Source organism: Poecilia reticulata, unplaced genomic scaffold, assembly GCF_000633615.1.
Source record: "Poecilia reticulata strain Guanapo unplaced genomic scaffold, Guppy_female_1.0+MT scaffold_181, whole genome shotgun sequence".
Classification (NCBI taxonomy): Eukaryota; Metazoa; Chordata; class Actinopteri; order Cyprinodontiformes; family Poeciliidae; genus Poecilia; species Poecilia reticulata.
Window position 1 is genome coordinate 717,790 of NW_007615018.1, and position 16,382 is coordinate 734,171.

General features: G+C 46.7%; 4 protein-coding genes across 6 annotated transcripts in view; 2 read left to right on the plus strand and 2 right to left on the minus strand.

Annotated features, from left to right (window-relative positions):
• Positions 1–1,590: 1,590 nt before the first annotated feature.
• LOC108165932 (protein AF-9-like) lies at positions 1,591–3,396 on the minus strand. 2 transcript variants are annotated; one of them, XR_001776251.1, is made up of 2 exons: positions 2,973–3,396; positions 1,591–2,708 (listed from the first exon to the last, which is right to left on the minus strand). XR_001776251.1 is itself a non-coding variant. In XM_017303109.1 (2 exons), exons 1-2 carry the CDS (start codon positions 3,389–3,391, stop codon positions 2,615–2,617), a joined length of 405 nt encoding a protein of 134 aa, XP_017158598.1. In that variant the 5' UTR covers positions 3,392–3,396; the 3' UTR covers positions 1,591–2,614. The 2 variants fall into 2 exon arrangements, 1 of the variants encoding a protein (XP_017158598.1); XM_017303109.1 differs by having other exon boundaries at positions 3,081–3,396.
• Positions 3,397–3,681: 285 nt separating this feature from the next.
• Positions 3,682–16,382, plus strand: part of LOC103460101 (potassium voltage-gated channel subfamily G member 4-like) — a 16,181-nt gene continuing 3,480 nt past the window's right edge. Inside the window, exon 1 of the mRNA XM_008402102.2 lies at positions 3,682–5,674. Within this exon, the coding sequence (XP_008400324.1) occupies positions 4,916–5,674 (759 nt within the window). The 5' untranslated portion in view covers positions 3,682–4,915. The remainder of the gene's footprint in view (positions 5,675–16,382) is intronic.
• LOC103460110 (DNA polymerase epsilon subunit 3-like) lies at positions 8,644–10,452 on the plus strand (the record flags this gene model as incomplete). Its single annotated transcript, XM_008402110.1, has 3 exons — positions 8,644–8,756; positions 8,827–8,945; positions 10,021–10,452. Coding segments are annotated over 3 exons (417 nt in total), but the record flags the coding sequence as incomplete, so codon positions are not given.
• Positions 11,268–14,664, minus strand: LOC103460100 (60S ribosomal protein L12). 2 transcript variants are annotated; one of them, XM_008402100.2, is made up of 6 exons: positions 14,508–14,664; positions 12,625–12,698; positions 12,290–12,388; positions 11,846–11,927; positions 11,664–11,750; positions 11,268–11,420 (listed from the first exon to the last, which is right to left on the minus strand). In XM_008402100.2, exons 1-6 carry the CDS (start codon positions 14,542–14,544, stop codon positions 11,302–11,304), a joined length of 498 nt encoding a protein of 165 aa, XP_008400322.1. In that variant the 5' UTR covers positions 14,545–14,664; the 3' UTR covers positions 11,268–11,301. The 2 variants fall into 2 exon arrangements, with proteins under 2 accessions (XP_008400322.1, XP_008400323.1); XM_008402101.2 differs by lacking the exon at positions 14,508–14,664 and adding an exon at positions 14,399–14,492.

The window sequence follows — 16,382 nt, forward strand, 5'->3', positions numbered from 1 at the left end:
GGGTTCCAGCCTCCACATTTCTCCTTCTGGTTCTTAAATTGCAGTCAGAATCATCAGATTCTTTAAGACCTGCGCTGTTTGTGACACATGGTTCTTTCACTTCTCTCCAGGTGTCATCACCTGCATGAGTCCTGTTACTAYGGTAACCACCGTGTCAGAGGAACACCTTTAGCTGAATCTCAGCTTTAAGCCGCATCCAGCAGGCGGCGAATATTTCACGCTAATGAACGTTTGAACGACGCCTGCTGCTGGGTTGGGACTGTCCCTTTAAATGCAGCTGCTGCTGGGGAGTCTCACCTGCAAACATCCTGCATTTACCTAGATGAGTCCATGTGGCTCGGGTCACGAGGTCAGCATCTTTCCCCTGATTGGTCCGTTCAGTGTGAGGTCAGCCTGCCTTTCTCCTCTGGCTGAGTTTCTGAAAGCTGTTTCTGTTCTGCTCTCCTCCATCGATCCGATCAGGGAGCCGAACAGATGCATGATGGGAAAGCTGCTCTGGGGCTGACAGAGACAAATGAGTCACAAACAACAAGGACAGAATGTTCTGGAGCATTTAGAGTTCGTTTGCTTTGCAGCCTCCAGACTGGACCAGAACCGAGGTTCTGATGGTCCACTGGGTCCGGCCAAGAATCCAGCCATCCATCCTGGAAAACATCAGTTYTTAAGTCTTACCACAGACTCTCTGCTAGACTTTGACTAGGCCATTCATAAACACAATACGTTTTCTTCCTTAAAAACAGATTTATAGAGAATGACTCAGACTTATGCCATATCTTCCTAATGGTTCTGGTTAAAGATGGCGGCACCGATGATCTACCCAGGCCTCCATGGCTCCGCTGGATCCTTCTGGATCCATTCCGGCTCTGGTTCTGGACCAGACTCTTACTGAACTGTTTTCCCCTGTTGCCTGCAGCAGTAACGGGACACCCGAGCTGCTTAATGGGATTGCTGGGAGCGTTTCTTTTCTTCTTGGATGAGAAACGGGACACCGAGAGGAAGCTCAACAAAGGCTGACTGGCTAATGAGGCCCGGCTCCGGCAGCCGTAATGAAGCCGCTTTCTGCCGCAGGGGGCCCGATAAGGCCGGCAGTTAATTAACGGGTGTTGGAGAGCTGTTCGWGTTGCGTTCAGGGCCGTCCGTTGCCCCGCTCCACGTCTCCCCAGGCGAGCCGCAGCTTCCCAGGGAGTTTGGTTTAATTTCTGCTGTCAGAGAGCCGGTGAACCGCGGAAACCTTCAGCAGCGCTGCTCTGATAGAAACCTGTTAAGTCTCATCTGTAATCAGCCCAGCCTGCGRGATGAAAAGGCAGGACGTGCTGCGGGTCTGGAGGGTCCCATAAATATTTATCCACCGTCTCCCAGGAGGTTCAAGCGGCCGCCGCCTTTTCTCCTGCCAGGATTATCATGTAATCCCTCATATTCAATCAGCCTGCAAGGTCAGAGGTCGTTTCATCCCAAGAGTGGATGAAGCGCTTTGTGTTTTAATGTGGAGTTAATGAGACTGAGGAGGAGGATCTGCTCATCTTCCTCCTCCAGACTCAACAGAACCCGACAGGAGGACACGGGAAGGTTACAGTCAAAAATTAGCAGCAATAAGCAAGACAAATAAAGGTTTATTAAAAAACWAACATGTTTTCACCTTATTTATTCATTTACAAATGTCTCAAGATGTTTAGATGAAGCTAGTTAGTTAGTTGTCAAGCTAAATATGTAGCTAGAGAACAAAATATTCAGATTGTAGCTAGTTAACTAGTTAAGCTAAATGGCTGAAGCTAAATATTTAGATTGAAGCTAAGCTAGCTAAGCTTCAATCTACATATTCAGTTTGCTAACTAAGCATTTAGCACCAACTACATATTTAGCTTGCTAACTATTTAGCCTCAAACATTAGCTTCAATTTAGTTGGAATACTAAGGCAGCAAYTTAGCTACGGAGGTCAATATTTAGCTTAGAAGCTAAACCCCAACAGATCAAACACGGTAGCGGGGCGAATCTGGATGATTTTCCTGATTTAATCCTGCTGCTTCCCGCTCAGCATCACAATTTGAACAGATTTACGGTTCTGTTTTCTGCTGCTGCGCGCAACAGAACCGCTCCAACCAGAACCGGGTCAGAACCGCCGGCCCTGAGGTTGTGAACGGATCATCTGTACAGGATAACGTGAAATAATCCACACAAATGGGGAACAGGAGAAAATAAACTTAAATGTTTTATGAGTCGTGGTTAAAAACTTGAAAGTGAAAAACTGGATGAAAAGTTTTAAAAGATTTCCTGAAATCTGCTAGAACGTCATAAATGTGATTCGAAATAAAAATTTCATTTTGTCCAACATTCTGGGCAACAACATTAATGCATTCTGAAGTAAGGAAATAAAAACTTGTGTTGTCTGTTTAGCAGAATCGCCGCTTTGCTCTGAGGGCTGGAATCCCGGCAGGTTGTGGGTTTGAATCCCAACCTGGGGTTTTCTGCATGTTCTCCTGCTTCCTCCCACTCAGAAACATGTTGGGTGTTTTGTTTCCCTGAAGCTCAGATCTCACCCTCAGTCCGTCTGATATTTAATTCAATCTGCAGCCGCCGCCTGGTTCTTGTAACGCAGCGACGCAGATCCGCCGTGACGTCATGGAGGACCGGCAGACGGACACCCGGCTCTCCGTCCTCTGGGTCGTTGATCCCGGCTGCTGGACGCCGACCTGCACCAGGCACAAGTTCTCCTGTTGCAGTTGTACAGAACATAAAGAAGAAACGTGTCTTCTCTCAGTTTGGTTCGTTTGGGGCAATAATAAATTATTCTCATGTCAGCAAAACGACAGTTCGGGTTCGTCCCGGAACCAAGAAGTTACAGAATGACAGGCGGTGGATTTGTTTGGTTTTTTAAATCGATTTGGGGAAATGTAATATCAATTCTGAATCGTAGTGAATAAAAATGTGATTTCTTTTGCCACAGAGCGACTGGCTGCCTTTACAGGTGAGCCCACCTCACTGCTGCCCCCTGGTGGCCGCTCCAGACCTGCCAGCTCTTCTAACCGGATCACTTTCCTGTTCGGTTCGGTCCGCGCAGCAGGTCGGATCTCAGTCGGACCAACCTGGGGAAGTCTGTGCGTCTCCGGATCCATTTCCTGCTTTTAACAAACTTCTCCCGACCTCTGAGAGCGGAGCCGCCTGGTAGAGAGGAGGAAGAGGAGGAAGAGGAGGAAGAGGAGGAAGAGGAGGACGAGGAGGAAGAGGAGGAAGAGGAGGACGAGGAGGAAGAGGAGGAAGGTCCTGCTGTCGGAACAAGATGAAAACACAGCAGCAGGTTAGATAACTGCATTATCTCTGCGAGGGACAGGTGGACATCCCGGGGGACAGGTGGACATCCCGGGGACAGGGGGACATCCCAGGGACAGGTGGACATCCCGGGGACAGGTGGACATCCCGGGGACAGGGGGAAGAGGAGGACGAGGAGGAAGAGGAGGAAGGTCCTGCTGTCGGAACAAGATGAAAACACAGCAGCAGGTTAGATAACTGCATTATCTCTCCGGGGGACAGAGGGACATCCCGGGGGACAGGTGGACATCCCGGGGACAGGGGGACATCCCGGGGACAGGGGGACATCCCGGGGGACAGGTGGACATCCCGGGGGACAGGTGGACATCCCGGGGACAGGCTGTGCTGAGGGACTAACTTCTTGACCTGAGCCGCAGCGCTTCGCTCTGAAAGGCGCTTCGGCTTCGCGTCTCGTTCCTGAACTTTTTGTTTGGATTTGACTGAAACCTGGTCCAACCAGCAGCTGCAGCTTCAGAGGATCCGCAGGAAACACCTTCAGTTAGAACTAAACCAGAGAACCGGGATAAAGCTGGAGGTCAAAGTTCATCTGTTGCTGGTGCTGCAGCTTCCGGCCGGTCAGTTGGAAATAATTAAATTAAAACATTATTTGATTCCAGCTTTACAGCAGCAGTTTGTTACGGAGGTCTGACGGAGTAAAGCGACAGAAGTCAGAGAGGCGCCACCTGCTGGAGGAAAGAGGGAACGTAGGGAACATGGCAGATTTGGTTYCTSTACTTACATTCCAGATGTTTAAAAATGAGCTTYGACTCTACACAACTAGATTTTTACCRCCCTGAATGATAATTTAAGATTTCTGTTTTTAGCTACATCATCACCCTGTCATCGGCCAACAGCAGGACTCTGAATCTCAGGATTCTTGCCTCACCTGTCAGCCTGTAACCGCTGTGAACCAGAAGAGGCTGAAGCCWGCTGCCTTTCCTTACCTCACACCTCACTACCGTCTCACTGCCATCACACAGGAACCTCTGACAAAGTTTAAAGCTGGAAAAGCAGCAAAGTTCCCCAATAGTTGAGCCAGAAACTGGAGCACAAAGCTGCTGTATTTGAAAGATGGGTCACTCTTAGTGACTTWGGGCGATGTCAGTGTGGCTAATGTTGGGTCTGTGGAGCTCAGACTCTAGCTTTGTTCCCATTAACAAGAAYTGCGTAAATTTAAAGTACCAAAATTAATTTGCTAAATGGAAGCTCACCAATTTTAAAAAACTCAATAAAATGTTTTTGTGCTAGGATTATGTATAGAAACAGATGTATGTTGCAAAAATGCAATGGAAACGCTTGTTTTGTTTCAYGGAGTCACATGATCAACAGCTGGATGTTACTACTGGCAGAAACGACAAAGAAGATGGCAGGACGTGTGAGGAGGACGATGGTTTTCACCCATCGCTGGAACAAGCTCATTCACGTGTGATTGTGATTTTTCAGCATTAGCGAAAGATSGACAARCATTYACGTGCATGAGTAACGGAGCTGAGCAGCATCTCTGGCTAACGTCYAGTTTTTCTGTCTTTTCAGTGTYTTGCTCGGAGTTGGTCTTCCTSGTTAGCTTGACCTACAGAAAGTTCTTCCATCCCGTCCCGGATCCGTTGCCAGCATGCCCATCATTAGCAACGCCAACCATGACTTCAGCACCTACTCCATCAGCAGCGATGATAGCAGCCTGGACCGCTTCTTCACCGAGATCCCAGAGACCGAGACCCTAAAGGGGGTGTACTTCCAACGTGCCCAGCTGCTGCGGGAGCCCCAGGCCTCCTTCGTGGTGGACCACGCCGTGCAGGTCCTCATCAACGTTGGGGGGAACCGCTACGCCTTCCCCTGGAGCACGCTGGAGCAGTTCCCCCAGAGCCGGCTGGCCCGTCTYCGCTCCTGCACCACGCCGGAGGAGATCGCTCGGCTCTGCGACGACTACGACGAGACGTGCCGGGAGTTCTTCTTCGACCGGAACCCCACAGCCTTCAGGGTCATCCTGAACTTCCTGGCGGCGGGGAAGCTGCGTCTTCTCCGGGAGCTGTGCGCCGTCTCTCTGCACGATGAGCTGGACTACTGGGGCGTGGACCCGGGCCACATGGAGCGCTGCTGCCGGCGGCGGATGATCACCCGGGTGGACGAGGTGGCAGAGCGCCGGCGGAAGGAGGAGGAGTGGAGGCAGAAGAGGAGGAAGCTGAAGAAGAGACCCCCGCAGGCGGAGAAGGGCTACCGCAGGCTGGTGTCGGCGCTGCGGGAGGTGATGGAAAACCCGCACTCGGGTTTGGCGGGGAAGATCTTTGCCTGCCTGTCCATCATCATGGTTCTGGTGACTGTGGTCAGCCTCTGCATCAGCACCATGCCGGACCTCAGAGACGAGGAGAACCGGGTGAGTCTGACGCTTTCCAGGCTTTTCCMGTTTAGGGAACTGGACCGAACCCACCCAGTACTGAGCAAAAGTCCTGAACCAGTTCTACTTKCTGTCCTGACTAAAGTTTTAAATTTGATTTTCGGGACCTTTGTTACCATCAGTCTGTCACCCAAAACACAACCGTTTTATTTTTACTTTAATCAGAGAAAAATACTAATGAACCAGTTTTCCAGTGAGAACTGAACTCTTGACCTTTTTTAGAAAAGTAACAACTGAAACGTTTCCTCATTTTGTTATGTGATAAACACCAGAGATTTTAAATGATAGATCAGCATATGATGGACAGAAGCATGCTTAGATTAGACCAACGTTTGCTATTCGGGTTTACTGTCCAAACTGTGGATTCCTTTCCTGAAGCATGGTGCTGGCGTTGTCATGCTGTGGGATGAAGTTCTGTTGGAGATGGTAAACATGCAGAAGATGCTCTGATCTCTGAACTTAAGTTCATGCTAAACAGTTAGCCACAAACAAAAGGTTTAGCTTGAAGCTAACTTAACATTTAGCTCCAAACTAAACATTTAGCTTGCTAAATANGCTATAGTTTCTGTTTGAAATATCACAATATGATGAATATGAGGAAAAACTGCACAGCCAGTCGATCTTTTTAAACATTTTATTTTTAATCCCAAGGTTCTTCAACATTTATGTCGGTTTTCAGGATCAATCTTTGCTCTGAGATCTGGTGATGCCACATCGAGATCTATTTCAATCTTCATTTGACGAGTTTCAGCCTCTGAAGCATAAATAAGGACAAGTTCTGGGTAATTTACATGTTTTGATGGTTTTGAAGATCACCTTAAAAAAGGCAACATACCATATTAGACCAATAAAGTCTTTCTAATTAGTTATTCCCGAGATCTTGGTGGTTGTTTTACGGAATCGGATAGCATTTTTGCAGAGATTTGTAGTTCTTTAAGCTGATCGCATTGTTTACTTCCTGGTTCGGTGACGGGGTCCTAAAAGGCCACGCCCACAGAAACATCAGTCTTTTCCAGCTGCCACCACCAGTTGATCTAAACCACCGGTCGGTTCTGGGTTCGATTCCCGGTCTTTCTGCATGGAGTCTCCATGTTCTCCCTGTGCATGGTGGGTTTTCTCCAGGTACTCCGGTTTCCTCCCACAGTCCAGAAACATGACTGTCAGGTTAATTGGTCTGTCTAAATTGCCCCTAGGTGTGAGTGTGTGTGTGTGCATGGTTGTGTGTCTCTGTGTTGCCCTGCGACAGACTGGTGACCCGTCCAGGTGACCCCGCCTCTCGCCCAGAACGTTAGCTGGAGAGGCACCAGCACCTCCTGACCCACTGAGGGACAAGGGTGTAAAGAAGATGGATGGATGGAACCAACCAAGAAGCTTCGCTGCTTGATTTCATCTCATGAAATTAAAAAACGACAAATGTCTGTATACATACAGAAGTTTTTTTATTTATATAACCCAACAGGTTTTACCTGGGGTCAGAGGTCACAGATCTATAAAGTTCAAATTCTGAGATAATTTCTCCTCCAGTAAAAAGTAATGGATTTGAGTTGAAGTAAAAAACTGTATTTATGTCAAAGCAAATTAAACTCAGCAGTTACTGAATATCTGCTCTGATTATGGGTTGAGATGTGATGTGCAGTAATGAACTGAAGCAGACAAACGACTCCGTTTCCCTGATTTTTTCTGACAAAAGTTAAATGTTTGTTCCAAACATCATCACAGACCAGCTCAGTGATGATGATGATGATGATATTTATGGGCAGCGTCGCGTGTTGAACGCCCAGGCTAACATTCTGGGGAGGAAGTTTTGATGTGCACTGATGAGGTAAAAATAAACCTGTTTAAAGTTTATTGTACATCCTTGCATGCAGCTGCTTTGTGGTGTAAATGTAAAAGCTTAAGGTTGCTTATAATGACTCCCTGAGATTCTGCTGAAGAAACCAGGTCCAGCTGTGCAGGTCAGATGTTCTGAAACACGTCGGAACGTTTCAGGACCTCATGAGAAACTTGATATTCCAGTTTATGTGTCGTTTGCAGCTCATTGAAGTCTTATTGTAACGTTTTCACGTCCCTCTGTCGGTGCGCTCAGATGCCAGTCGGCTCTGTGGAATCATCGGTTTGCAACAAGTGTCTTATAAGATTTGATTTATTTAGTTTGTATGTGTTGTTGTGTGTTATGTCTTTGTGGACCATGAGTCTATTGAATAAAGCTTCTCTCTCATATCATTATGTTCAAAGAGTCGATGTTGTGATGTAAGGATCTCCAGTAGCAGTCAGCCTCACAATGAGTGTTTTAGGCTTCTGACTGAAGGCTGGTTCCGACTAGCAGACTCATAAATGTTATGCTAACAGATCAATATCCACATTACTTGAACATTTGAGATGCTAACTAGCTGCGTCCGCCCAGTTGAAAAAACCTTGTTGCCACGGTTACACATCATAGCTCCAGTCTGAAAGGTAAAACGTACTAAAAAAACCCAATCAGAACCAGCAGAGCAGTTTCAACAGGCTGCCACCAGGAGGCGCTGTTCTGGACAGCTGGATTTAAGTGATTTGGTTTCATTTGAACCTGTTCTGACAGCAGCCAGAGTTCTGATCCGAACAGCATCTATAACAGCTGCTGACTGATGTCGGACCTGGTGACGTGTAACCAGAACTGGCAGCGATCCGATCCACGGTGAATCTGCTTTTATTGATTCAAACCAGTTCAGGTTTCCGTGGTTCTGGACCAAAGACCAAAATAATGCCTGCTTTAAACTCATTTCCCCGTCTGGTGACAAAGTTTTTTCTCCATTTCATTTGATTAACTGACGGTAGCTGGCCGGGGACCAGTTAAAGCTCAGCGAGGATTTTCACACATCGACGTGCGAATGTTTCTCCTGCTGCTGGGAGTGAAAAGAGCAGTTGTGAGCCAGCTTGTGTTTCCTGACCAGACGTGTGTTTAGAGATAACTCCTCCGCACCGTTTGCTCCTCGCAGCTCCCAGATGGGGTGAACGTGTCCAAGGAGGCCCGGCGCGCCATCTCCCAGGCGGCCAGCGTCTTCGTGCTGTACGCGACCTCCTGGTGGGTTTTTAACACGCTGCGGGGACCGGCGCCACGCTGCTCAAGCTGAACGTTTCTCTCCTGGTTTCAGCGCCAATAACTTCGCCATGAAGGCCAAGAGGAAGACGCTGAACGCAGGAGATGTGCTGGCGGCCATGGAGGAGATGGAGTTCGAGCGATTCCTGGAGCCACTGCGGGACGCTCTGGAAGGTAAGGACACGTCCGCCTGCGTCCCGACGCTTCCTCTCTGCTCCGAGTCAGACGGTCCGACAAGGATGATGCTCCAGAGCACAGAAATACAAACAAACGATTCAAACACAGGAAACGGAAGCAAAATGGAGAACAAGCAACAAAACGATGTCCTCCAGGCCACTGGGGGGAGTCTGGGTCTGAAACGGCACCTATGGAAGCAAAAGGGAAAACGCTGCAAACTCATTTCTCAGAATGGTCTGGGTCAGTGATATTCCCTTTGGAAGTGTAACCCTGTCTGTGAGGTGAGGTKAGGKGAGGTGAGACCTCTGCTGTTCCTGGACTCTGCGTTGCGTCTTTTAGTGTTTTTGTCGTAAGGAAACGAGACAGGAATCTGACACGCAGCGGCTCGGACCGTTCATTCGGACCACCTGACCGCGCAGCGGCTTCACCTTTAGGATTCAGAGCAAATCCTGACCGTTGTGCTGCCGACACAGTAACAGACGCCAAGTACGGCGTCCCTCCAAGGACAAACTTTACAAAGTTCCACAACCCAAAGAGCAGATCCAACACCTTGGTGACACATTCAAGCACCGTCCTACATAAACGTGCTGCTGCTCTATAATAATGCTAAATATATGAAGTAACATCTGTTGTGTGTTCATCTGTCTGGTCTCCTGCTGTTTGGCTCCCCCTACTGGTCTGGAGAACCTCGTTTGCAGTTCTTTCCCTTTTGCTCCTACTTCCTGCATCACCATCCGTTCGCCACCAAAGGACCATTGGTTCCTTCCCTCTACTGTCCATCCGTCACTGTCTCCGTCCTGTCCTAGTCTCACCGTCTCCGTCCTGTCCTAGTCTCACCGTCTCCGTCCTGTCCTAGTCTCTGTCCTTCAGCTGTCCTCTTCCCTGCGTGTTCCTGTCCATCCTGTCTTCTAGCCTTACGGTTTCCTCCCTTCCCTCCTCGTTTTGTCCCGTTTCTCTTCCTGTCCTGAGGTTTAGACATGAAGAGACGATGGACCTACAGACCTACTAAGACTATGGTAGTGGCAGCATCATGCTGTGGGAATGAGGTCTGACCCGTCTGCTTTGTTCTCAGTGTACAAGAAGGACCAGAGGGGGAGGAAGGAGGTGAGCGAACAGAAACGCAGAGACAAGGAGAGGAAGGCCGACTCCGAGAACGACAAGAGCAGAGAGGAAGAGGAGGAGGAGGAAGAGGAGGAGCAGCAGCGCATGGAGGAGGAGCCTGAGGAGGAAGCTGAGGAAGAGGAGGACGACAACTGACCCGCTCGGTTCTGATCCGGTTCAGCCTCTTCAAGCATTTTAACCGGAAAGCTTCAGCTGAACTCCAGATCCAGGATCGGAGTCGTCCTCCACTTTCTCCACATCCGTCAGGAATAAAAGGTTCAAGGATCCGGACCACCAAGCCGGAGCGGTTCTGATGTCTCCATGCGGGTCGGTCGTAGTTTCAGTTTGTATTTTTGTAAACTTGTTTGAAATCTTTCAATAAATGTTTTGTATAAAACTGAAACCAGTTTTATTCCATTACAGGCTTAAAATGCAACAAGCATCGAACTCATAGAAGTCAGGATTTTATTTTGAAAATATCCAAGCTTTTATTTTCAAGCTTCATTTCAAATTATTAACATTAATTTGAAAGTGTAGTTTTAAACTTAGGTGAAAAATTTTAGGCTTTAATTCTGAAATTTCAAAAGGCCAAAGTAATCCTGTGTAACTGAACTGCTCTGCAACATGAAGGCTTTTATTTTGGAGAGTACATTTAGGTATTCGTTAACTTCAGTTCTAGTGTATGGAGGACTGATGCTGCCAAAATTGACATGAGAAAATAAAAATAGCATAATTTACCTTCTTCCCCTTCTGATTAAATGTATTTCCTTTATCTGTTTTGACAGCATCAGCCCTCCATATAAACAGACTAAATACATTTAGACATTTTTTATTGCTGCAGAGTCCAGCCAAGTTACCAGCTGGCTCTTCACTGAGCAGCATGAAACTAGAAAGTTCAGTGGAAGGAGAAAGTACTGTAGAAACAGTGGACACTTGAATGTTGGACACCAGAGCAGATTTACGTGCCTCACTGATGCCTCAGTTTTTCCTTCCACTCAACTACAGCCACTCTGAACTTCCTGGTTTAGTAAAACGTTCCTTTTTAAAACTTCAGCTAAGCAGCAACAGGTTTTTAGTTTGATTTCTGCGTTTAGTCACTGAAACGATTCTTTAAAGTTTAATCTGGTGCTGAAATTTATACTTCAGAGTTGGAGGCCCGGTTAAGAACCAGAACCAGGTAAATGGACCTTCTGAACATCACCGACGGAACCCAGCAGCTCGTTTTCAACATTTTATTTCAGAACCGCCATCTTTACTCTGATGGACATTCCACTTTCCCGCTGTTGATGTCATCGATGACATCATGAGGGGCGCGGCCATCGATGGTGCAGCCAACTGACTGGGCCGTGCCCAGGATCTCCTTGATGGTTCCTGAGAAAAAACAGAACCACGAGTCCATCAGAACCCGACCCATCCAGAACCAAACCCAATCAGAACAGAGTTCTGGCTTGTTCCGGGCTTTTCGGCACAGAGCGGTCCACGGCGCGGGCCGGCCTGTTTCCTAAAGCCGGGTCGCTCTGAGCCTCCACTGGACTGAACTCGGCCATTGGGTCGGACCGGACCAGTGGCGGGAGGCTGGGGGGGCGGGGCTAGAGCGTGGGGGCGGGGCCTCACCTGAGAGCTCTCTGGCGATGGAGCGCGGCCTCATGACCCGGGCGATGCCAACGATCTCATCGAACGTGACGCTGCCGCTGTGCTTGACTGGAAGAAGCAGAAACAGTCAACATGGCGGCCCAACAGGAAGTCCCTCCCTGCCCAACAGGAAGTCCCTCCCTCCCCAACAGGAAGTCACTTACTGTTCTTGACCTTCTTCCTGTCGCGAGGCGGCTCCTTCAGAGCCTTGATGATCAGAGCAGAAGCCGAGGGAACCACTTCGATCTGCAGAGACAGAACCCGATCAGGACCAGCAGGTTTAGTAACCGGATCGGTACCAGATCAGAACTGTTTCAGGTAAACGGGTCGTCCAGAACCTTTTCTGACTCAAGACCAGTTGGACCGACATGATTCTGAGACGAGAAAAACCCGACAGACTTTCTAAACAAACGGACCGGAGTGGGATTACACAGAACGCAGCTAATCCCCCAAACCAGAACCGCTTCAGAACCAGAACCGCTTCTGGACTCTGATTCAGGCTCTGGAACTTCAGGATCTGGCTCAAACTGATTCACTTATTGTTCTGGTATTGGCAGAGAAAAGGTTCTGGAGGGAAACCCGGCCGGGTTCTGTTGTGTTGGACGCACAGCGGCCTGCCGGTTCTGGATGGTCAGCTTCACGGTGATCCTCAGGCCCTTCCAGTCTCCGGTTGCCTTGGCGATGTCGTCACCGACTTTCTTTGGAGACTGAGGAGGAGAAGAAAAGCGGACCGGGTTAAAACCCAACGGGCCAGGATGCGGTTCCATCAGAACCCGGGCTGGTTGGTGTTCCGGGCTTTTCGGCACAGAGCGGCCCACGGCGCGGGCCGCCCTGTTTCCTAAAGCCGGGTCGCTCTGAGCCTCCACTGGACTGAACTCGGCCACCGGGTCGGACCGGTCCAGTGGCGGGAGGCTGGGTGGGGTTCAACGGTTCTGATACTCACCAGACCCAGAGGTCCGATTTTAGGAGCCAGAGCAGAGGTGGCGCCCACTTCCCCTCCTGTGCACCTCATGTAGACTGAAAGACAGGAAACAGAACCGGGTTGGAACAAATGGTACCGAGAACAGAGGCAGTTGTTATGGTAACCAGACTAGCATAACGGATAAACATCACGCGTTTGGCATTAAAATGAAGGTTCTGGTTCTGAAGGAGGGGAATCTGTTCACAGATCAGATCCATTTCTCAGCAATGATCAGTTTATGCAAATTAGAATATTTCCACCCAGATTAATGCATCATTTCACTGGACCTCATCGTGGAGCCGTCCACTCTACAGGCGGCCATGTTTGTTCTCGGACACCGAGGGAAACGTCTTGATGGATAAATTTAACCCTCTGACTGATTAAAACGTTTCCCATTTTATTTCCATGGCAGAAACTTTAAATGTTGCATTTACTTCAAAATATGATTGAACAATTTATCCCAACACCAAAACCTCTGGAGATTTGTAGTGACGCAAAAGTAGATATTAAAAAATAAACATCAATAGTCAAGATGATGTCATTTTTAAAGTGAAGCATTCAGTTAGGTTTAAAAAAAAAGGTAAAGTTTCAACCTTCTGAATGTTTGACATCCAAGAAACCTCAACATTAAAGTCAATGGAAAACTAGATGACAAAAAGAGGAAGTTCAACCATTTTATCTGTTTGGTTTAGGCAGAGAAACGACGTGTAAAGTGGATGTTTTGGGAAGAGAAACAAGGAAAATCTAGTTCTACTTCAGTTGCATTATTAAGCATTGCTACTTCTTGTTTCAGTAAATTTCTAGATCCTCTACCCACTGCAGGTAACGTCCAATTTATTTTAATAGAAATGAACCTGACAGAAACAAACCCACAGATTATGCAGAAGTGAGCGCTCTTGTTTCTAAACCAGCTTTGTTCTGTTATCTTCTACCTGCTGAGACRTTTGGAGACAAACTAAAACAGCCGACACTGAACTACTTCACCCTGTTCTAACATTTATTAAACATCATCTACTGTAAGCATTACTTTTACACGACAAACGTTTTATTGTGCTCGTTTCTGTCTGGAACTGATGTTTTTATATGGCAGTTTGTGATTATTTTACTTTTAATTGTTTTGTTGCGCCTGTTTTTTGTTTTTTATGGACATACGTCTGAATAAATGGGACTGGTTGATTTTTAATTAGTATAGTCTTTACAAATCCTATAATTTGCACAACTATTTTTGCATTTCATATCATTTACTTAGTACATTAGTAGGCATTATGCAGATTATTTTTATTATGCCAATTTGAATCATTTCTCGACTACTTTTTACTTTTACTGAGCAAAAATAAACTAAAGTTGAGTAAACTTGAGCAGTCTGTGGATCATCCCTCTGATAAATGCTAAACATTTTGCACTCCGTTTGGATCGTTTAACAAAAACTGCGCATGACCAAATCCAAACAGTGACGTTTATTAGAAATTACCCCCAATGAGCAAATAAAACGCTTATAAACTTAACAAAAAAACTATCAAATACYCCTTAAGAAAGTAAGTCAGCTCTGAAGCTAGCTGACAGCAATTAGCCTAGAGGCTAACACTAGCATTAGCWAGATGGCTACACTGCACGTGGAGCGGTAGCTCGTCCTATAATTTTACGACTGCTGCCTCACATCCACCCAACACACTCTTTRCTTCATCACATCAAAACACACAGAAACACACACTGATCCTCCAGGCGTTCCAGCCCGGATTTGGTGTCCAGTCTTTACCGTTTTCAGCGCTCGGCCCGCGGCCCACCGGGCGCGCAGGTAGCCGGCTAACAGCGGCTCCATCTCGGCTGTGAGAACCACGTCAGCGTTTATTACCCAGAAAACATACCGATTTTGATCTCGTTGGGGTCGAATTTGGGCGGCATGTTGCTGTAGTGGAGGTTGAGCTCAGTTCAGCTTGGTTGGTGAGGGTGTCGGATGAACCCGGCTTCGGGACGACCGATAACTGTTGCACCTTCACCGCTAAAGGGGCAAAGAAAGGCCGAGCGGCGACTGCGATGGAATTTATAGCACCACCAAATCCCGCGAGATATCCAGCTACAGTGACGAGATTATGATCCTCCCCTCAGTTCTTCATGTTTTTCTTATTTATTTTTTTAACGTTACTCGTACACACATTTGGAAAAGTATGAAAACTGCTTTTTGATCTGGATGAAAAAAAGATCTTTTGTTTAATTTCACACAATAGAAGGGCAATACGAAGCTTTATCTGTTGTACTAATTAGGTACATTGTTAATCACACCGTTTGTAAACATTTCAAAATTCAAGCCTCGTCAGGTGTGTAAGAAGTATTCACCCCCTAAAAGATTTCTTCTTTTTGTTCCACTTGTTCTACATCATCAAACTAGTTTAATATCAGACAAAGAAAAATAGAAAATACAGTTTTCAAGTAATGATTTTATTAATTATGGGAAGAAAGTTATCTAAACCAACCTAAGTAATCACCACCCTCCTTTTAAACCAAGATGACAAAGGTCAAGATATTTAATCAAATCTGTCATACAAGATGAAGTAGGCTAGATTAAAAATAGCATCTCTAAAATTAATCAGYCTAGAAAAGGARCCAAAGGAAGAAAACAACGYTCTACACACAAWAAAGAAATGGGAGAAASGGCRTCTTTGCAACAATTTTTAACATTTATTTCACCAGGAGAATCACATTTAGATTAAAAATCTGTTTTACATAAAACACAAAGCTTACAGAATATTTAGATAAAAATTCACATAAATAAATTAAGAGAGACCTTAGTTAAACATTTACAGACGTATGCTAGCAACAATAACAACAATAATAACATTGTGATGAACTGGTGACCTGTCCAAGGTGACCCCTCCTCTCACCTGCTGACAGGCAGCAGGACCCGTCCTGACCCCAACGGGATGAGGGTGGAAGAAAACGGATGGATGGATGGATGGATGGATGGATGGATGATGGATGNATTTAGCTACTTAGCTAAACATGTAGCTTGAAGCTAACTTAACATTTAGCTTGCTAAATATTTAGCTACTTAGCTAAACATGTAGCTTGAAGCTACATGTTTTGTAAYTATTTATGTTGAAACTAAATAGTTTCAAACTAAATATTAGCTAAATATTTAGTTTATGAACTGCATCTGTGTAGAGCTGCTGATGGCCGGAGGGTCAGGTCAGCAGCAGGTCAGCCAGAGGCATTATGGTATAGTTCAGAATGGCCTAGTCCAAGTTGTTCCGGTTGAGCTGTTCGACCTGCTCGGCYGCTGCTGGTTTGATTCTCTCCTCCTGCTCCTCTGAGGCGTCTCTTCTGATCCAGTCTGAGCTCAGACCCGACATGGCGGCTCGCTCTCCTCAGGCTGGAAGGTGTTTGGAGAAACATCTCTGATAACTTCCTGTCTGCTGGAGCAGAGCTTCCTGTGGCGGCGGCGTCCAGATTAAAAATATCGACTTTATTAGAAGCTGCGTCTGTCGCGCTGACAGGCTCGTTAATCATCTCGGTGTTTCTATGCGCCGGCCTTCGCTGTTCTGTTGTTGAATCTCACAGGAAGAGAAAAAGATTTTTTCCGTTCCAGCAGGAAGGAAATCGATGCTCTGCAGGTTTTCATGCTGAAAAAAACGTGTTCGCAGCTTAAAAATTCTGAATATTTAGTATTTTCTTTATTTGTTGTTACAATCTGCTGAATTATAAATATTATTTTCAATTTTATACAAGTGATGAGATAAAACAAT